At 36.4% G+C, this 22548-nt stretch overlaps 1 protein-coding gene across 1 annotated transcript; it reads left to right on the forward strand.

Moving 5' to 3' along the window:
- Positions 1-3798: 3798 nt before the first annotated feature.
- Positions 3799-21998, forward strand: PLEKHA3 (pleckstrin homology domain containing, family A (phosphoinositide binding specific) member 3). Its single transcript, XM_005857639.2, has 7 exons — positions 3799-3934; positions 6666-6821; positions 10003-10139; positions 10649-10813; positions 13937-13980; positions 17515-17630; positions 20715-21998. Exons 1-7 carry the CDS (start codon positions 3913-3915, stop codon positions 20840-20842), a joined length of 768 nt encoding a protein of 255 aa, XP_005857701.1. The 5' UTR covers positions 3799-3912; the 3' UTR covers positions 20843-21998.
- Positions 21999-22548: the final 550 nt, after the last annotated feature.

Below are 22548 nucleotides of genomic sequence, written 5' to 3' on the forward strand. Positions count from 1 at the left end.
TCCGCGAATGGGCTCCTCAGATCCTCGGGCTTAATCCCGCCCGGTGCCCCTGTTCGAGCTCATCCGGCCGCTGCCAGGAGACGGTCCCCGATGGCGCACCTTCCGGACGGTGGGAGGTGCACCTGCCCCCCGCTTCTTTGCGCGCGTGGTAATGCTGTTTCCTCCCGCAGCTTCCTGGACAGTTTCAGCCGCTCCAGGGGCTGTTGCAATCTCTGTCCTCACTCACACGCAGTTCAGCATATTGTGAATAGGGTTGTCAGGGTGTAAGACTAGAATGGGCCCTTTAAGATCAAGATTTAATTTTAAGAAATGTTCTCTCTCTATAATGTTCATTTCCTAAGCAACACGGTTGATTTGAACAGTTCTCTGGTTGAGGTTTGGACGTAGAAGCATTGTTTTGGAAGCTGTTTCTGGGTAATATTCTCTTAGGGGTTAGTTGTCAATGGAGGTGGCCTTATATTTTGGATTTCAGGTAAGTGTGAGAAATAGTGGAAGAAAGTGCAACGTGCAGAAGTGGAGGAGGCAAGTCAGTTTCACCCATGAAGTGGGTTGCAAGGAAGAACTCCAAAGAGTTAGGTGGTTTTTGTAGAAAGGAGGCCTCAGGGAGGGCCCTTTTCTATGACACCAACAACCTGGCTTATTAAGAGTCTTAAGTCTGAATGCCAGTCCCATCTCTACCATCAACCAAGAGTAAGGACAAGTTACTTATTCTCTCAAGAGCTCAATCCAAGGCCAGGGTGATCAAATGGTTTACCCTGAAGGTGCCTTCCAGTCCAGAATTCTATGATCTCACCAAATTAGAGGAAGGGGAATGGGTTTAAAATAAGATTAAATAGCAAACATTTCTTGGTCCATTGTAATTGGCAAATCTTGACTTGTTGCCCACTTATTCACTCTGCCAACAGTATTAAACCGTTAGTAATTGTATGGTACACTTGTGTCCACTTGACTTTGCTCACAGTCTGCCCATAAACATTTTGAGGCATAAGCACTGAGCTACAGTTGCCCATCTTTTTTTTTTAATTAATTACAATGCTAATGCCAGATTTATAGCACCAAATGCTTTATTATTTATGATAGATGGATGTTTTGTCCACACTAAAATGTCAGTTTGTTTCTATAAATATTTTAATAGGAAACATTTTAAAAAGACATTTTTATTAAGTATTTTCATACTGTTTAGATGAGATATTAACTTTAAGACAGTAGTTTCTGTGGTTTGATATGCAAATGATCATCTCATTGCAGATGTTTATAAGCACAGTGTCTTGGGAGGTCTTTTGGAGAAACTACTTAATGCATAGCCCAGAGCAATGGCCGATTCCAGAGATGAGTCATAATTTATTCTTGTGTCAAAATGTGGTCTTAGTGGCTGGCTGTCTTCCCATCTTCTATAGCACTGAGCACCAGCTGGTTGAGGTTTTAACCACTTGTGCTTAAGGTTTCAGTCATTGCAGAGCATTTAAATTAACTGCTAGTATGCACTTGTAGAAGCTTGATAAAATTAAATTTTTTGGAAGAATTCCATTTTTAGAATTTAAATTTGGCTCAGTGGCATGCTGATTATTAATTTTAGTTCATCTTAGGTCAGAAGGATGAATAGCTGTTTATACTGAGTGATTTTTAAAGAACCTTCCAGTTCCGTAACAGTGTTCGTTGAGAATCCTTTGTAGAGAAGAGGGATTTCAGTAACATTTGGTAGTTTGAGATAAAAAGAATATGTTTTTAAAAAAAGGAATTTAAAAGAGAGAATACCTATGAGTCTTTTTCACAGATGTAGCCCTATACTTCATAAATGTGTGAATCAATTAGAGATGTTTTTATTATTTTTTTAAAAATATATTTTATTGACTTTTTACAGAGAGGAAGGGAGAGGAATAGAGAGTTAGAAACATCGATGAGAGAGAAACATCGATCAGCTGCCTCCTGCACACCCCCCACTGGGGATGTGCCCACAAACAAGGTACTTGCCCTTGACCAGAATCGAATCCAGGACCCTTCAGTCTGCAGGCCGATGCTCTATCCACTGAGCCAAACAGGTTGGGGCTAGAGATGTTTTATTAAGTATTTCTTCAAAAAGGTGTGAAGAGAAAGAGGAGTCTTCGATTAATTAACCATGGCTACCTTTCAAGTTGCTATTAATTCTAAGTGAATCCTTTTTCTCATTATTTGTTTTAAAGACATTGTATCACAATATTGCAAGCTTACAGAATCACACAGGGCCTGGGGTGGAGTGTTTTTTCACACTGCTTATAATTTGTTTGCCAAGGCGAATTAGTATTTGGAAAGATAATGTTTTTATTATTTCTATGTATGCTCAATACAACATACTCATGAATATACTCCTTACCTCTATACTCATGGATAACATGCACTGTCTCACTTTTCTGGTATTTAATCATTCATTCCATCAGTCACTTGAAAAATACAGTTTTTTGTTAGTACCTGTCTGTACCAGGCACCATTCTAGGAAGGTGCTGGGAATGTAGTGATGAATAAGATAAAGTTCATGTACCAAAAGAACTTATTTTCTAATTTGCTAGGCCTCATTAGGGAATATAGTGTTTCATAAAAAGAATTTTCCAAGCATTTAAAACTTTTTTGGTGGATATCCATGGCTCTGAACTGTATTATGACATTCCTTGCTGTGAAATTTAACCTTTTTATGATGACTCAGCATTGTCATTTCAAAAGTGTTACAGGTAAAAGTTTTTGGCTAGGTATATCCTGGGTCTGTGTAGGATGAAGAACAACTTCCCCCATCTGTCATTATCTTAGTACTATTTAGCCCTGGAAAAATGGAATTGAGTAATTATATAGCAGGCTTTGTCCAAAATGAGCAGGCTGAAGTGTGGTTTAATAGTCACAGAAAGAACAGGGACAGTCACACTGCCTCCTACATGGTCGCCATGCTACTAATCAGTGAACTGTTAAAAATTAGTAGCATGCTTAATAAGATTTCAGGGAATACTGAGTTTGGCTTGCAAGAGTGGGAGCTGAGCTCTGAGGAAGGCCATCATCCTCATCCCCAACTTCTTGTTAGTGATAGTTGTGTGCTCTAGTCTCTGAATAAATACTAATTAAATGAATGATTGTAGTTTCTAGCATTTCTGCCAGAGCTGTGCAGCAGCAGAGCAAGGAGAGAGGGGTGGTTGGGAATCCATGCTCACCACAGGGTATGCAGCTTCTGTGTAAGAGACTGGAATTCATCCAGCAGCACTCACTGAATGCAAGGGCGCTTGCTTAGGAAACATATTTTATAAGAGAGGGGGAGGTCACATTGTAGAATTAGAGAGCTAGGTGGCACCTGAGGGGTCTTCTTGTTCAGTCCACTCTCGAGACTTGGCATTTTTGATATTTATTGAAATGAAAAGATTTGTCCCAGGTTATCCAACTAAAGAATTGTAGTAGAGCTGGGTCTAGAATCCAGGTCTTCTGTTCCCCCCTCCCCCCACTCCCCATTATAGCATAGCCCAACTCTGTTCCCTTTTAGAAGAAGGGGGCATTTATATTGCACCCAGGGTAGGGCTGTATTTGAGGATGGGACTTAGGGGTTGTTAATGAGAAAGTAGTAAGCCAGAATAAAGGTATTACTCCCCATATTTATGCCGATCTAGGCATTTCCTCAGAAATCTCTCCCAACAAAGTGGAGATTGATGCCAGAACATTTTGGGCAGGGCTTGCCATTTAAAAAATTCATTGTCAGAATGTTATTTTAGAGCCAAATACATAACATGGATGGTAAGTTTTGAAATCATAGTTTTCTATGTGATGAAAGTAATTTTTTATTAACTTTTCATTATTTATGATTTTGTAGGTTGGCAGCCTCGTTGGTTTGTTTTAGATAATGGAATATTGTCCTACTATGATTCACAAGATGATGTTTGCAAAGGCAGCAAAGGAAGTATAAAGATGGCAGTTTGTGAAATTAAAGGTAAGTGAATATATGGAATTAGAGGAAGTTAGGTAAAGGTAAGTAAAGGGTTCTGCAGCATACTCCAAAAATGGGAAAAAAGCATTTCTAACTAAGTAGGGATCTTCTAATACCATTTATTTCCTTAGCACTCAGGAGTGGCACTTAGCATTGTTAAGCATAGTTTTTGATATTTCTGTCTCTATGAACGTACTTTGAATTGAATTTTAAAGTACTAGTGCACATCTTCCAATATGGACTTTAAAAATAGTTTCTTGTGGATGCCACTTAAGTGTCCATGCTAAGTCTACAAGTGTTCTCTTCATTCTCGTAGAAAGGCATTGTAAAGATTGAAAGCTGAATTCTAAAGAAGCTCTGTAGGTTTTTGATAAAGTATGAAGTCAGAGTCATAAAATGGTTCTTGGCTGAATCGAAGATAAGCTCTTCTGAGTAATAGAGATGTTTTTCTTTTCTTTCTTTTTTGGTGATCTTTATAGTTTTAAGGAATACTGGTCAGGAATGTTGTAGGAAGCCCCTCTATTGGAATTCGATGTTTTTCCTATGAATAGGCTGGGGTTATGGGTTTTAGGAGGAAAATCACAGAGGTACAGTGCCATTCTCATCATATAAAGAGTGGGTACTATCAACATGACATGTCACTCTTAATGTTAACCTGACCACCTGGCAGAGGCAGAGTTTGTCAGGTTTCTCTACTGAAAATTAACCTCCCCCCTTCCATACTGTGTTTTTCTGAAATGGGAGAAATAAAGCAGTAAGTCATGCTGTAATTTTCATGAAGGAACATTTTATGAACCATTGATTCTTTTGTATGTGTGTTTGGGGTGTGTCGGATGGAGGTAGGTAGGTAGGAAGGTAGGAGAGATCAAGCAAAATGATAGTGAAAAGTATTGAATTCTTTTAAGAGAATTGAAGGAAAAACTAGAGTGTGAATGTTAAACTCCTTCAGGGAGTCATGACTATATAAGATATAGAATCACCAGTCTGGTGTATTGTTACTTGCATATTCCCTGAAATATGTGGGATTAATTTTGTTTTTTATTTTTTATTTTTATAAATCACACAAGAAAAGCATGTTCAAAGCATAAGTTTTTATCTTTTTAAAGGGTGATGGTTTTATCTCATCTTATTCCCGAGATTCAATTCCAAATGAGATTTGATGAGAATCAGAAATCAAACTACCTTCAAAGTTTAAAAATTTGCCAACTTTGAGGATTTTAAAAGACTATTAGTGGCAGAATTCTAAGGCAATTCCCAATGTTTTAAAGCCATGGCAGCATTTTTGTTGTTTTCTGTTTAAAGTAATCATTTTATAAAAGAATAATATACTCATAGAAAAGGGCACAGATCTTAAATACTCAATTTGAAGAACATTTACCAAGTGAACATTCTTGTGTAACCACCACCCAGATCAAGAATTAGAATATTACCCTCATCCCAGATGCTGGGAAATTATTGTGTCCCCTTAGCCCCTAATTCCTCTAAAAGGTAACTATTAATCTGACTTTATCACCATAAATAAATATTTAGAACGTTTATAAATCAGTATTTTCTTCTTTCTTTTTTTCAAACATTTTTATTAATTTTTTTTTGAGAGAGAAGGGAAAGGGAGAGAGAGAGAAACATTGATGAGAAAGAACATTGATTGGTTGCCTCCTGCAGGTTTCTTCAATAAATAATGATGTTGAGTATTTTTTTTTCAGATATAATTAGCCATTTGAACATCCTTGTTTGAAGTCCCTTTTCAATTCTTTGGCCCAATTTCTAAACTGGGCTATTTTTCATGTTGATCTGTAAGAGTTCTTTATATAGTCTGATGATTTTTTATATTGCAAAGGTATTCTCTCACTCTGTAGTTTGCATGTTTATTCTGTTAATGGTATCTTTAGATAAACACACGTTCTTAATTTCAATAAATCCGGTTTATTAGCTTTGTTATTAGACATTTTTATGTCCCACTAAAGAAATCCTCTGTTACCTTCTTGAAGCTTTATTGTTTTACTGTTTATATTTAGGTTTATATTAGGTCTGTGACTGGCTTAAAATTTATTTTAATATATGGTCTCAGGTAGGTGTCAAGATTCATTGTTTTTTTACCCCTATATGGCTGAGCACAATTCTTGATGAGCTCTCTTTTGTCTGAGCATCAAGGTGGGTTGTGTAGGAGAGGAGGAAGAGGATGGAGGGGAAAAGATCTTCAAAATACTCTTGCTTTCCAAGTGATTATGATGTGTCCATTACTTGAGGACAACATGGCCATAGTTACCATTTGTTGTGCTTCATCTATATGCCAGGCTTGGGGGATACCAAAACACAGACTCTGCTTTCAAAGAATTCAGTAAAAACTGAGTGATAAGTATAATGGTTCTTGCATATTCATGTATTATTCATGTGTATTTAGGGTAGTACAGTTGGCCCCAAGGGAGGGAGTTCTTAGTTCTCACTTCTCAGTACATATTATATTTAGTAGTTAATTTTTGGTGTTTTCTCTTTTGCCTGGCACCACTGCCAGCTGGGGTAGATGTGAGAATGGCAGTTTGGAGGGTAGCCCCTTAGGGAGCAGCACTGCCTGCATCTTAAGTCATAGTTTGTTGATTTAAGTGTCTGAAACATCTTCATAGTTTGTTGATTTAAGTTTCTGAAACATCTAATACTGTGTAAGAGTGATGATGCTTTGATTCTCCCCAACTTACTTAATTCCATGACTGTATTTCTCCTTTGTTTATCATCATAGTCCATTCAGCAGACAACACAAGAATGGAATTAATCATTCCAGGAGAGCAGCATTTCTACATGAAGGCGGTCAATGCAGCTGAAAGACAGAGGTGGCTGGTTGCTCTGGGGAGCTCCAAAGCCTGTCTGACTGACACTAGGACTAAAAAAGAAAAAGGTAACTGTGCTGTGCCAGCACAGCCAAGGGTTCGGTGAGCCTGAGCGGGGGCAGCGAAGGATGTAGAAAAGACAGACAAAGAGAATAAGCTGGGTCTAGGTGGATCTTCCTGAGCCCGGCGGAGGCCACAGAGAGAGATCCAGACAGCAAGCTGAGCCTTTATTTTATAGCCAGAGGTAAACAAGGTAGTGGTCACCATAGTTACAGTGTTCTTGTGAGTTTCACTTGTTTTGGCAGCACTTGCTACATTTCCCTCAGCCCATTAGCTACCCAGATAAGATCTAGGGAGCGTCATAAGGTCAAGCCTAATTATGCTAAGAGGGCTGTGTCCTCTAAGCTGGGACTTCTTTGTGAATTTGCCAACAGGTCAGTTAGCTCCCTACAAGTAACTTCCCTTGCAGTAAGAATATTTTCTTAAACACAAATATAAATTGTCATGTTCACTTATAGTAAGTAATCTATCCCAAAGACATAATCAGAAATGTAGATTTATGTACATAGATGTTCATCAAAGTAAAAAAAAATTGTAAACAATGAAAAGGTTTGAATTCAGGGGAATGGCTCAGTAAACTGTATAGTGCTTACATAGGCTGATATATATATAGGCAGTAAAATGTTTACAAGGAATTTTAATGATGTGAGGAAATGCCCAAGGTTAACTGATAATTGAAAAAAACGGGATTCAACATTATATATCCATTCATTGGATAGCTCCGCAAAGATAGATAAGAACTGATAAAGTTGTTACCTTTGGAAAGGGAATTTGTGGGAAGAAGACTCACTTTTCACTGTATACCTTTTGACTTTATTGTGTACATACATTGTCAATTTAAAAGGACTAGGTAAAAATCAAAAGCAAAGCAAATAATGTATGGTATTCAATTATATGCAGATATAATGTGAAAATAACAATAGTATTTATATTATCTTGATAGTGAGATTGTAGTAGTTCAATTTTTCTTTCCTATATTTTTGGTTTTCCAAAATTCTTCATTGACCTTATATTACTTTTATAGTTAAAAAACAATAGAAGTTATCTAAATTAGTGAAAGCAACTAAATTATGGATATATGAAAAGAACATCATGGAAAGAGTATGGCTAAGGGTAGGATAAGAAGGAATGAAAGGTGGGAACAACCTAAACGTTCATAGACAGATGAGTGGATAAACACAGTATGGCATATACACACAATGGAATATTGTTCAACCTTAAAAAGGAAGGAAATTTTGACACACGCTACAACATGGATGAATCTTTAAGATATGCTAAGTGAAGTAAACTAGTCACAAAAGGACAAATATTGTATGACTGCTCTTATTATGGAGTATCTAGAGTAGTCAAATTCATAGAAACAGAAAGTACAGTGGTGTTTTCTAGGGGCCAGGGGAGGGGAGAATGGGGAGTTAGTGTTTAATGTGTACAGAGTTTTGGCTGGAGAAGATGAAAAAGCTTTGAAGGCGGATGGGAGTAATGGTTATATGGTAACATGAATGTAATTAATGCCAGCACACTGTGTATTTAAAAATGATTAAAATAGTAACATATTTTACTACAATTAAAAAGAAGGGATGAGCTTAAATTTGAGTAGGGGGTTAAGTGGGCAGCTAGAGCTCTTTGGTCTACTCTAGCTAGAGTGGCTCTGTGGCTAGTACCACAAAGCAGTGCCACTGACTCAGGGATGCAGAAGCACCAGGATCTGCTATGTGTATTTTTTTCCTTCCTTTGCTGCTTATTCCTCTAGTTTAGAAGGTATTGGTAAGTGAGTGGCTGAGATTATGGCTGAATGTTTAGTCTGTCCAGATCTATTAAACAAAAGGAAGTGAGCTCTGCCCTAACCAGTTTGGCTCAGTGGATAGAGCTTCCGCCTGCGGACTGAAAGGTTCGATTCTGGCCAAGGGCATGTACCCTCGTTACGGGCACATCCCCAGTAGGGGGCATGCAGGAGGCAGCTGATCGATGTTTCTCGCTCATTGATGTTTCTAACTCTCTATCCCTTTCCCTTCCTCTCTGTGAAATATCAATAAAAATATATTTTTTAAAAAAAGTGAACTCTTAATTAAAAAATTCTGAAAATAATGTAATATGAAAATAAAGCTATGAAAAGAACAAAAAAATAAATGAATGTTTATGTAAAATAGTTTTAACTACATAAAAACTAAAAATACTTGTATGCCAAAATATACAATAAAACAGAACTGACAGATCTTGAAATGTATTTTAGAGTATAAAGGACAGGTGAAAGATGGCTACATTTAGTGTATAAGAAATTTTATAAATTACCAATTTATTTATTATTAAGAGAAAACCCAAACATCAGAAGTGGAAAAATGAGTTAAGGACAAGAAAAGTCAATTCACAAAAGAAAAATGTAAGCACTTTTCAATGAAAGATGAGTGATGGAATGGAAATATCTTGTATAAGACATTCAGTGGTCATCACCCTGTCTCTGGGGATTAATCTACCCAAACTTCATGTTAGACATACAACTGCCAATTTTTTCCTATTAATCTGAAGAGAAGGTGTTTCCTTAGAGTATTTGCATCCTATTTCCAACGTCTCACACTATAGATATTATATTTATTATCTTACTTTTAAAAAAACCCTGCTTAGGAGAAAGAGGGAGAAAGATCGGTGCCATGAGAGATGAAAGAGGGAGGTGTGGGCTTGCTCCAGAAAAGAGAGAGGGTGCACAGAAAAGAGAGGGAGCAGAAAAGAGAGGGAAGGGAGGTGGAGAAAGGCTGGAAGGATGTCTGCTTGGAGAAGGAAGGCACAAGCATATTTTTGAGGGCAACATACCCAGAACGGCAGGAATGGGCCATCAGATGCAGGCTAGCGGCGGAAAAATGGCACTAGGCCTTAGAGATGAGTTGAGCTGGACTTGAGTTCAGCTTGAAAGAATTCAGAGCCAAGGAACTGAAATTATAAGTTACTGAGGTAGTAGAAGGGCCCTTGGAGTTTAGAAGAAAGGTAGTTAGATAAGAGCCTTGAGAGATGAAAGAGGGAGGGGAGGCTGGGGTATGCTCCTAAAAAGGACATGCTGGGGAAAGCAGAGGGTGGGGAAAGGCACTTCATGCTCCGCAGAGAGAGCCGCTGCCGTGCTGTTTAAATGATTCCATTTTATTGCTTTTCCCCCAAAGTGTGAAAATGATCTAATTGAATATTTATGTATGTTCCTTTTAGAAATAAGTGAAACCAGTGAATCTCTAAAAACCAAAATGTCTGAACTTCGCCTCTACTGTGACCTTTTAATGCAGCAAGTTCATACAATTCAAGAATTTGTTCACCATGATGAGAATCATTCATCTCCCAGCATAGAGGTATAACAGGGATATTCTTTTATATCTAATTACCCTTTGCAGTACTTTGCTGTCTTCAAAAAAAATGGGAGTTTTTATTCTACCAAGGAAGAAATGGGAGAATGGGCCTGGGGCAGACATGAATGGTATCTGCCACTAAGTAATTCTCCAGAATTTCTATTGCTGTGATCACCTTTGGAATTCAGATAGTTATACAATTACCATTTAGGTTGTTTTTTTGTTTTGTTTTGTTTTGTTTTGTTTTAGGTTAGGTTTATCTAAGATAAATTCTGTACATGTTTTATCAATATAAAAAACTTATTTTTTCTTGGAATCTAATTTCATACATTGTTTGCCTGAGAGATAGGTAATTATGGTTCATGTATGGCTTTAATTTTCTAATGTAGCGTATTTTAAATAGATTTGACCATAACCTAGTCAGATGTCCTAGTCAGTACTTGATTATAAGGTAGTGCATGAGTCTACATAGTCGTGTATGAGTCTGTTCAACTCTGTGTGTAATTTTTCAGAACATGAACGAAGCCTCTTCCCTACTTAGTGCCACATGTAATACGTTCATCACAACGCTTGAGGAATGTGTGAAGATAGCAAATGCCAAGTTTAAACCTGAGATGTTTCAGCTGTCCCATCCGGATCCCTTAGTTTCTCCTGTGTCACCTTCTCCTGTTCAAATGGTTGGAACTTACAGTTTTTCTTCTAGTAATATTGCATGTAGTTCTGTTTTTGTTTTTATTTTTAAGGGTGGAATCTGACGGTGGGTGGGAAATAGTCAACAGGTTAATTTTTTAAAAATTGTATTCGTATTCTCTATTGGAGCCTTTCATCTCGTGAGCTCAGCATGTGCCAAGGTCCTGAGTCCCTCCCCCCGGAGGGGCTGTACCATTTACCCCATTGTGCCAGGAAAACACTACAGTGTTCTCTGGGTGCTGTGACATGAAAACGGTTGGGGAAAACTGTTCTGTTTGGTAAAAACATACAACGGGGTGATGTTCACCCACAATGGGATAAAATTAAGCAAATCTTTACAGAAGTTGTAAGGAATTTGAAACAACTTGTTGCAGGGGAAACAGTATTTTGTAGTCTGCATTTGGATTTGAACCCTCTGAGTAGGCAAGTTTCTTAATCTCTCTGGACCTCAAGCATTTGTAAAATCAAATGTCTTCTACATCAGAGGCTCTTTGCAAAACACCTGACCTGTTTATATTAGGGGATGTTGTTGGGTGAGTAATCCTAAAGGAAGTGATTTCTGTTAAAGGAGGTATTACTGTAATGTGATTTTCTTTTATTTAAAAATATATTTTTTTATTGATTTCAGAGAGGAAGGGAGAGGGAGAGAGAGATAGAAACTTCAGTGATGAGAGAGAATCATTGATCGGCTGCCTCCTGCACACCCCCTACTGGAGAACGGGCCCACAACCCGGGCATGTGCCCTTGACTGGAATTGAACCTGGGACCCTTCAGTCCGCAGGCTGACTGACACTCTATCCACTAAGCCAAACTGGCTAGGGCTAATGTGATTTTCTTACATCTGATCATTAGACAAGTACTCCTTTTGTGAGGGGCAGCATATTTGTTGTCCTTTTCAAGCTACTAAACTTGCTCTAGCATGCTGTGGGGAACTCTCAGGTGAGAGAAGGTTTGATGAGACTTTACACTTTTTTCATGAAACTGTTTTCAGGAGCCCTTTTTTAGAAGGAAAAATGCCACCTGGCTATTATTCTAGCAATTACCTGAAGACTTATTTATTGGAAAAAAGAATAGGTACAACTTATTCCTAGGTTCTGTTACCTACCCCAGCAAATTTAGTCATAAGAAATTTAGTAAAGATTATTATCTAAATTTACTTAGATCATTATTTTTTAATCAATGTATGTCTTCTCAGATAGGTGTACCATGAAAATGAGCTTTATGGCCAGATTAGTTTGGGAAGTGCTAGGTTAACTTAAAACAAATTGAGTTTCTCTGTCATCTCTGTCATATGTCTTTTATGCTCAAGTGTATTATGACCTCTGAGAAGTGGTGTGCAGTGTTTCTGAAATTTGTTTGGCAATTATACCCTTTTTGTTTATTTTTGAATAACATCTCAGGACTGTAGCGTTCAGTAGAACACAGTTTGACAGTTTTGCTTTTAGAATAATTATAGACATACTGTGAAATGTGAAATAACACAATATTGCTCAACAAAAACATGATCTTTTGAGATGGATATTTGGTGCTGTGTTCCTGAGATTGATGGACAAGAGGTCCACTGTTTGTTTGTTTTTTTAAGGTGTACTTTATAGAGCTAAATATAGTAAATAAACCTCAAACCTGCCTTGTTTGTATTGAACTTCTGAGTTATTGAACTTCTTTTTCAAATGCTCTATAGTCCGAGAGGTCATATTTGTATTGATGTATAAGAAACTCTAATAACTGTTTCTCCTCTAAACCCAAACCTTTTATCAACAGAAACATTAAACCCAAACTTTTTACCAACAAAAACATTATAGGTAATCCAGTCAGAGGCTGCTTAGTTTTCCTTGCCATGCCATTTTCTTGCACACATAAAGCACAGATTGTGGCTTATGGTAATTAGTCCTGGAGATAGGGAAAGTGAGGTCAGACAGTCTTCATGAGAAAACCCCCTTTTTAAAAAATAATACGAGTAAATGAAAAACAAAACATTTGAAAATTCCAAAATTAACCTGATAGTTATAACCATTTTATGTAGTTACTTTCATTATGTCCCTCTTAAAATTAACTTGCACTCAATTATATTTCAAATCATCATGGAAGTTCAAACAGTGGCCTTTTTGATGCACAGGTTGATGATAATTGTAGTGGGGATGTTGTTGGGTGAATAATCCTAAAGGAAGTGGTTTCTGTTAAAGGAGGTATTAATATACAGTTGCATCTTAATGTCAACCAGATATCCCTGGACTCACGGATGGGTCATAACTGCTATTTCAATTGGGATTTCTCAGAGCAACTGGTGGCTCATGTTACAAATGTACAAGATGTTTATTTCCATAGCACAAATGTTAGACACAGATTGGACCCGTAAGACTCTTGAGCCTGTATATAAAAGCAACCATTCTTAGCCTTTAATATAAATTTCATTATTTTGTTACCTTGTTAAATATTGAAACAACTGTTTGGTTGCCTCTATTTTTTTCATTTGTTGGATTTAGTATTTGTCATATTTATGAATGTTCTGCTTAACCAAATTTTATTTATTTGCATTTTCAATATATGTTTTTAGAAACCTATTTGAGGCTTAGGGTTCTTCTGAGTTCTTTAAAGACTTGAATTATTAATGCCATCTTCCATGAAAACCATACTTTAGAACATCTGTGTGACAGCTACCTGAATAATGAATGGTAAAGAGAAGCTTTGCTCCTAGACTCTATTCCTGTCCTTTAAAAAATATATAGAGAGATTTATTAGAATATTTTCTGGCTTACTAGATACACCTTTTTATAAAAAACATTATGATTTTTGGGGGACTAGGTAAGTATACTCTTTTTTATATTTATGTATATACACACACAAACACACATATGATACAAAATTTAAAATTTGGTTTTTAGTATTGAGAAAAGAATCCAACATGTTTTTGATATGTGTTGAGAAAGATTCCCATTAATGGTTATTAGGGAGAAAGCTTGAAATTGTGCTAATAATGTTACTTGAGTATGTAAACATAATTGTTTTGGCCAGCCATTTTTTTTTTTATCTGAATAAGAATGATAATATATTAGAGCTGCTTTATTTTACTTGACTAATGGATTATGCTCACTTTTTAAAAAAATTTCTAGATGAAGCGTTCTGTCAGCCACCCTGGTCCTTGCAGTTCAGAGAGGTAAAGTAACCTTCTTTTGACCAAATTCTCCCGAATTTATAGCTACTTAGGGAAATTCTTTGAACATTTAACATAAAGTGGTGTGGAATGTAAATTCTATATGGGCAGAGTCTGGTTCTGATTTGCTCAGCATTTCTATCTCTTAGTGCTTAGTATAGGGCCTGGCCACAATAGGTAGTCAGTAAAGAAAAAAAATGAGTGAATAAATTAACCAGCAAGGTAAGCCAGCTATTATACCTCTTTGAGATGTTTAAAATTATATTAAACTAGAGGCCCGGTGCACAAAAATTTACATCTGTGTGACAGCTACCTGAATAATGAATGGTAAAGAGAAGCTTTGCTCCTAGACTCTATTCCTGTCCTTTAAAAAATATATAGAGAGATTTATTAGAATATTTTCTGGCTTACTAGATACACCTTTTTATAAAAAACATTATGATTTTTGGGGGACTAGGTAAGTATACTCTTTTTTATATTTATGTATATACACACACAAACACACATATGATACAAAATTTAAAATTTGGTTTTTAGTATTGAGAAAAGAATCCAACATGTTTTTGATATGTGTTGAGAAAGATTCCCATTAATGGTTATTAGGGAGAAAGCTTGAAATTGTGCTAATAATGTTACTTGAGTATGTAAACATAATTGTTTTGGCCAGCCATTTTTTTTTATCTGAATAAGAATGATAATATATTAGAGCTGCTTTATTTTACTTGACTAATGGATTATGCTCACTTTTTAAAAAAATTTCTAGATGAAGCGTTCTGTCAGCCACCCTGGTCCTTGCAGTTCAGAGAGGTAAAGTAACCTTCTTTTGACCAAATTCTCCCAAATTTATAGCTACTTAGGGAAATTCTTTGAACATTTAACATAAAGTGGTGTGGAATGTAAATTCTATATGGGCAGAGTCTGGTTCTGATTTGCTCAGCATTTCTATCTCTTAGTGCTTAGTATAGGGCCTGGCCACAATAGGTAGTCAGTAAAGAAAAAAAATGAGTGAATAAATTAACCAGCAAGGTAAGCCAGCTATTATACCTCTTTGAGATGTTTAAAATTATATTAAACTAGAGGCCCGGTGCACAAAAATTTGTGCACTGGGGGGGGGGGGGGTTTGCAGCTGGTCACACCCCCTTCAGGGTGGGGGTCCCCACTGGGGTGCCTGGCCAGCCTGGATGAGGGGATGATTGCTGTTTGCCGCTGGTCACACCCCCTTCAGGGTGGGGGTCCCCACTGGGGTGCCTGGCCAGTCTGGGTGAGGGGCTGAGGGCTGCTTTCAGGCTGGCGGTTGTTGACTGAAGCTCCCAACCGCTCCTTTTTTTTCTCTTTTTTTTATTTTATTCTGGGCCAGCTTTAGCTCTGGCTCTAGCTCTGAGGCTTCGTATCTGGTTTGTTTGCCGTTCTATAATCGAAACAATGTATAACTTCAGCTCTGAGATCCCGGCAGGCTGAAAGCTGGTTTCTAGGGTTTTGTTTAGCTTCTTATTTGCAACATAGTACATAGTTGCTTAGAGTTGCAACTCAGAGGCTGGCAAGTGAGGCGGGGAAGTTGGAGTCTGCAGTCACTGAAGCAAGCCTCATGTTCGCTTCCAGCTGCCTGGCTGCCGGCCGCCATCTTGGCTGACAGTTAATTTGCATAAGGATATGCTGATTAGCCAATGGGAAGGGTAGCGGTCGTACGCCAATTACCATGTTTCTCTTTTATTAGTGTAGATGATATAATTTGATGGTTTATAAATCAAGTTTTGATATAACAAGGCTCCAAAGCTTAGGCTCATTTTGCTACTGCTTTTAGTGCATCATATATTCATACTGAGCTGTTTTTCTTTCTTTTAAAAAAAATTTTTATTGATTAAAAAAAATACTTTTATTGATTTCAGAGAGGAAGGGAGAGGGAGAGAGAGATAGGAACATCAATGAGAGAGAATCATTAATTGGCTGCCTCCTGCATGCCCCCCACTGGGGATTGAGTCTACAACCCCGAGCATATACCCTGACCTGGAATTGAATCATGACCTGGTTTATAGGTCAATGCTCAACCACTGAGCCACGCTGGCTGGCTGAGCTGTAGTTTTATTAGATTCTAAAGATCTTACTGAAAAGAGAGAAAAATCAATTGGTATTTTAAAGTATACACACAAATGTATACACACACTTTGAATAATTATAAAGGCAGTGTTTATTAAAATACATTTCATTTTCAAAATTGAGCTATCAGCTGTTAAAGTGTGCATACATTTTTTGGGGACACCCTGTATATTCATTCAACACATTTAAAAATTTTATGTGCTAGACAGATCTTGCCAATATCCCAGGCTACTAGAGTATTTATCTTGGTAGGTGATGTTCTTGTACATTGCTATGGTTGTCTTATTTGGTTCATTGGAAAGTGATGAAATTATAGTGACATTAGCATTTATTTCTCTACATTAAGAATAAGTGCTGAGCCCCTATTATTGCTTTGTCACCTTTTTTTCCTCTCTCTGATGATTAAATAATCCTTGATTGAACTATCATGTGCTCAGAGGTGTTAAGTGATGTATGTGCCCCATGTATCCAATCCTATCGGAATGAAGAGTTTTACCAACAGAATTTTCCAGAAAAGTAGCAGCTTGATCCCTTTGACAAAATTTTACATTTATAAGAGAAAGTTTTCTGAACTGTATTTTATCCTTTGTACCTTGGTAAATAAGATATAAACTTTTTTTTCTTCTTGATGAATCAAGGTTGTCATTAAGAACAGTAATGTTGGGCTTTAATACATTGATAGCCAAGATGCTATTGAGTGGCAGTGATTTGTTTCTACATTGAATTTTTTTATTGATTTTTCTAATTTTTGTATTTTTTAGATTGTTTTTTTAAATAGTTTTTTTAGCCTCCATTTGCCATCTTTGTCTTGCTGCTGTCAGTGAGTTGACCTTCCACGCTAACTGCCCATCCCCCTTCACCCTGCTGTTTTTAATCAGATATGGATTGACACTAGATCTGTGCATTTGTGAAATCCATAATTTTTAGTTTTTAAACACTTGCTAACCATCTGATATGTCTTCTGTCTAGCTGGATTTTCCTTTATTAAAAAAAAATGTCTTGCTGCTGTCAGTGAGTTGACCTTTAGTATCCTTCCACACTACCTGCCCATCCCCCTTCACCCTGCTGTTTTTAATCAGATATGGATTGACACTAGATCTGTGCATTTGTGAAATCCATAATTTTTAGTTTTTAAACACTTGCTAACCATCTGATATGTCTTCTGTCTAGCTGGATTTTCCTTTATTAAAAAAAAATCATTTTACCCCTTTTCTATTTAGTTTGGCTCAAAGGTCATATTCTCCAGGTTATCAGCTGGATTCTAAGTGATTAGACTTACTTGTGGCCTGACCTCTGAACAAGTAGAACTTAACTAAAATAGAACTTTGGGCATAAAGATAGTTCCTCTTTCATTAAAAGAAAAGTCATTTAAAACTCCAGATAAGTTGAGGGTGTTTTCATTTGTTTAAAACTACAGTTTAATGCTTTTTATTTAATTTGCAGGAGTAGCCACTCTATAAAAGAACCAGCGTCTACACTTCACCGGCTCTCCCAGCGACGCCGAAGAACCTACTCAGATACAGACTCTTGTAATGATATCCCTCTTGAAGACCCAGATAGTAAGTTAGATGGGTCTGTCTCTTTCTTTGGTGTATTCAGCAAAATTATTGTGGGGCTTTGTAATTGTTGAAATGAAGAATATTGACAAGTGAACACCGTACTTGGGCCCTTAGATTAATTCCTTAATTCAGAGCTAAGCAGACAATACATAATCAACAGAAGCTCATACATCCTCTTATAAACATCTTTGTTATTAATTGAGAAGTGCTGAGTATCTCTTTGTAAATACCTTATCTTAGACTTATATAGAATACCGAAGTCTTTTACTCCCACTACATTTTAGTAATTACTTAATAATTTTCTACTCCCAATACATTTGCATTTAAGGAGCATTTTAGAAGAAAAAGAATAAATTGTGGGATTTAGGGCAAGTTCAAAGTACTAAGAAAATAAGAAAAAAATACAGACAAGTTCTAAGTTCAAAGCATTGTTATTTAAATAATTTGAAATGTCCAAGGAAAATAATTTTTTTCCTGGTGTTGGTAGTGAATTATAGTAGCATTTATTCCTATACCTTTTTATCCCTTACTATTTAAAGAGGCAGCATACTGTGATTGAATACTTTAGGAAAGGTTTTGTGATTTAATAATTTTTCTTTGCAGAGAAAAAGCTTTAAAAGTGTGTCTGACGATCTATTTAGACAGTAGTGAATATGATTTCTACTGAACACAAATATGGTCGTATTAACATTAATAGGCTTTTGCTTTACGAAGTCTTTACTATTGCCTATGAAGTCTGTGGGCTAGAAACTACATACAGTTCCCAATTCTGTAACAGATTGTGTTCCAAGAGTTCATTTGTAAGTCAGTTGTGTGGAACACAGGTCTTATTTCCCTTATGGAAATGATGGAAAATGGCAGTTTGATTGTTTAAAAAAATACACACACACACACACTGATTTCAGAGAGGAAGGGAGAGGGAGAGAGAGAAAAAGAAACATCAATGATGAGAGTGAATCATTGATCGGCTGCCTCCTGCACACCCCCTACTGGGGATCGAGCCCACAACCCGAGCATGTGCCCTTGACAAGAATCGAACTTAGGACCCTTCAGTCTGCAAGCTGATGCTCTAGCCACTGAGCCAAACCAGCTAGGGCAGTTTGATTCTTTGGTTGCCTAGAAGAGCCCAGCTAATTCACAGGATGGCTAAAATGGGACAAAACAAATGGTGTTAGATTTCTAGTATTCGAATATATTGAAAACATTAAGATAGAATTGGTTTACTCACCAGGATAAACAGGTTTAGTTAGAGGAGAATGAGGAGTTCATGAAGATGGTGGAGATTCTAAAAGGGACTGCCGGCAACTTTCAGATCCTTAGAAGTTGATGGTATTTTTTTATGCCTATTTTTATTACAGAACTAATACTCTATTTATTAATATAGAGCACCGATCTGTGCTCATTATCATTTTGAATTTAAGTTGGGACAATGGGTAAAGAAATAAAGAGAGGAGCCCTTGCTGGTTTACTCAGTGGATAGAGTGTTGGACTGTGGACTAAAGGGCCCCCGGGTTCAATGCCAGTCAAGGGCACATGCCCGGGTTGCAGGCTTGATCCCCAGTAGGGGGCGTGCAGTAGGCAGACGATTAGTGATTCTCTCTAATCATTGATGTTTCTATCTCTCTCTCCCTCTCCTTTCCTCTCTGAAATCAATAAAAACATATTTAAAAAAAATTTAAAAAAAAATGAAATGAGAGGAAAAGGATGAGGGTGATAGGGGAAGGAAGACAAACTTTCCTGGGCCAGTTTAGTACAACTTGCAGGAGGTAAGGAAGAGAGAGAGAGAGGTTAGGAATGGGGGGAAAATGTTACCTGAGGCAAGTGTTATGTATTCTGATTAACCTGTTCTTTCTGCCTTCTACACATGACCCTTTAATCCAGAGCTCATGAAAAAGCTCTATATGCTGCCTTTTACTTTTCTCTAGATGCCACTTCTTCTCTTCTTTAAGGGAAACATTTTTATTTGTGATAGCTAAATTAATTTTTTTAAAGCTAGCCATTTTCCTCAGCTCTCCTGTTTTAGGCACTGTGGTCTTGACTTTCTGAAGACAGTTTTCATATAATACTTAAGTGTAAAGCCTATTCCATTTAGCATTCCCCAATTTAATTGTAAAGGAGTGTAACAAAACTAGTCCCACGTGCAGGCTCACGCATCTGCATACATATTCATGTGCATACATGTATCTTAGTCCTCCAGAACTTTTTAAAATTGGCAACTGTAGGCGAGGTTAGAAGTTTTATCCTTAGATTTCCTTCTGTATGTCCTCAACTTTAGAGTCCCAGTTAGTTGACAAAACAGAAACTGAATTAGCACTTTCTTAGAAATATGGTTTGCAATTGGAAGTCTTAGTTGAAAGGCTTTATTCCAAAATGTTATTTTCTTTAAGAGACCCAGCTGCTTCTGTTTTTTATTAACTATATTAAAAAAATAAAAGCAATAAAAATTTATGTTAAGTTCAAGCAATATGTACCTATAAAAGTGCAATCGCCTTGGAACCGGACCATGCCGATGTGTTAAGCTCTGTTCACGTGCAGCTTCAGTGATAGTTTTGTGAGTTGCATTCCAAATGGCAATAGATAAGTTTCAGTGTGCTTTACTAAGAAAGTCTAGTGATGAAAATAGCAAGATCCAAATTAGTCTAGTTCTGTTACCAATTGTGTCATCTTGCCTTAGGCATGTAACCCCTTTGGGGTCTTGGTTTCTTAGCCTAACAGCAAGGAGGTTACTAACGGTATTAAAACCATCAGGCTGAAAAAGCCATAGTTAATTAGGAAAGATTAATTCAATTCAACAAATATTTATTGAGTGCCCATTATGTGCCAACCATGGTCTTAGCAGTGAACAAAATAAATATCTGTACTTTCAGGTAGTTTCATAATTTATCTCATGAACTCTGAAATTTCTTTCAATGACTGCCAATAGTAGAAAAGTTAGATTTTTCTTTATTTAACAAATAATCAGAAAAATTAGCAGAAAGCTAAAGGAATTCATATCCCTGAATAGGAAACTTAAAATGTTCTTCACAAAGGATATTGGAGTTAATATTGATAGGATATTTAACCTTTTAATCAATTTGTTAATAGGGCCTGTTCACTGTTCAAGAAATACACTTAATGGAGATTTGGCATCAGCAACCATTCCTGAAGAAAGCAGACTTATGGCCAAAAAAAAATCTGAATTGGAAGATCCTCTTTCATCCGTTTCTTCCTGAGGAAACAGAAATGTCCAACTTCCTCTAAGTATTGCTATGCAAAAGCTGCTGTAATTAAACTATGTCATAGGGAGTAGTTTTTCCCTTAGGATTTCTCTGCACTTTATAGAATATTGTAAAACAAACAAAAAACCCACATACCTTTGAAGTGTATTTTATCTTTATATAGTTTATTTGCAAGAGTATTTTCCTAATAACTTCACAGTATGAATGTGCATCTTTTTTTCTTTTTAAACAAATGATGGTGTAACATTTTGACATCCGTAAGGACAAATGTAGATATTTTTCTAAAAAACTGTGAGTGACTGACAGCTTAGTCAGTGTATTGTAGCTTATAAATATGAAATCTTATAAACATAAGGTTTCAGTTGGACAGAAGTGTGACATATGTAACTTGTGCCATGGACCAAATGGTCACTTTACCCCAGCTGAAAACGAGTTACCATAGCAGCTTGATGGTGATTGTACTGTATTCCTTTAAGCAAAAGGAAACATTTAATATTCTTACATATTTTTAGCCCAAATACCAAGACATTGAGGATTTTTTTTTACAAACCAGACTTGTGCTGTCCTTCATATGTGAAGTTGACACTACTGATTTGTCAAAACCAAATGTTGGGTTAAAGTATTTAATTTTTATTTATTTATTTTTCTGTTGCATCAAAAATGACCTACCAAATTTAAGATGTGTATACATTGTTATTTACACTGTTCTGGGAAAGAGGCTAATGTTGTAGTGACCTTGCTCACTTCTACCAGAGAAATAAACGGCTTTCAATGGAAGAGGATTTTAGTGCTTTTTTCCTAAAATAGACATTAAACTGCTCTTTTAAGGTATTAATGTTTGCAGCTCTTCAGAATATCTAGAGACATTTTTAAATTTATGAATATTTATACAAAAAAGGAATTCTGTTAAGGCAACTGCTCTACATCACTTGAGAATGGCATTATTTAATTAAAGAACAAATAGCATTTTTTGGTAGTTCCTTTCCATATCTATTGTCAGTGTTTGCCTTGTAAACTGTTTTTCTAAATTCACTTTGGAGTGATGGTTTTGTCCAAGGTCTTGGATGAGGAGCACTTTAAAACAAACTGGTTTGGTGTTTTTAAGTTAATCATGTGTTTAATAAATACGTGGTTTTTGCATTCAAACTCATCACATAATACATTGTATTTTTTTTTTACCTTTGTTGATATTCTGCTTAATTTTTATCAAGTTTTAATAGTATTTGTTATGTCTTTGTTTTGTGTATTCAGACCTCATAGTGAAAACACAAATGATGCATAATTTTAATTTTGTTGCCTATGAGTTTAGAATAGTGTGACCTATTTTACTTTAAAATTCTCTTATAAGTTTATGTGAGAATTTTTTTTAAGAGTCGATGTTTGGTATTTACTTTATTAAAATAAATCTGTAATTATAGGCTTTCTCCCTTAAGTTAAAAATGGACATATGCAATCTATAGTCATTAATATACATTTAGATAAACTGTGTGCTCTTAAAGTATTTTATTATTTTTTTATATTTATTTTTTAAATTTTATATTTTATTGATTTTTTACAGTTATGGCCAAAAAAAAATCTGAATTGGAAGATCCTCTTTCATCCGTTTCTTCCTGAGGAAACAGAAATGTCCAACTTCCTCTAAGTATTGCTATGCAAAAGCTGCTGTAATTAAACTATGTCATAGGGAGTAGTTTTTCCCT

This window comes from Myotis brandtii, unplaced genomic scaffold, assembly GCF_000412655.1.
Source record: "Myotis brandtii unplaced genomic scaffold, ASM41265v1 scaffold112, whole genome shotgun sequence".
In the NCBI taxonomy this organism is placed as follows: Eukaryota; Metazoa; Chordata; class Mammalia; order Chiroptera; family Vespertilionidae; genus Myotis; species Myotis brandtii.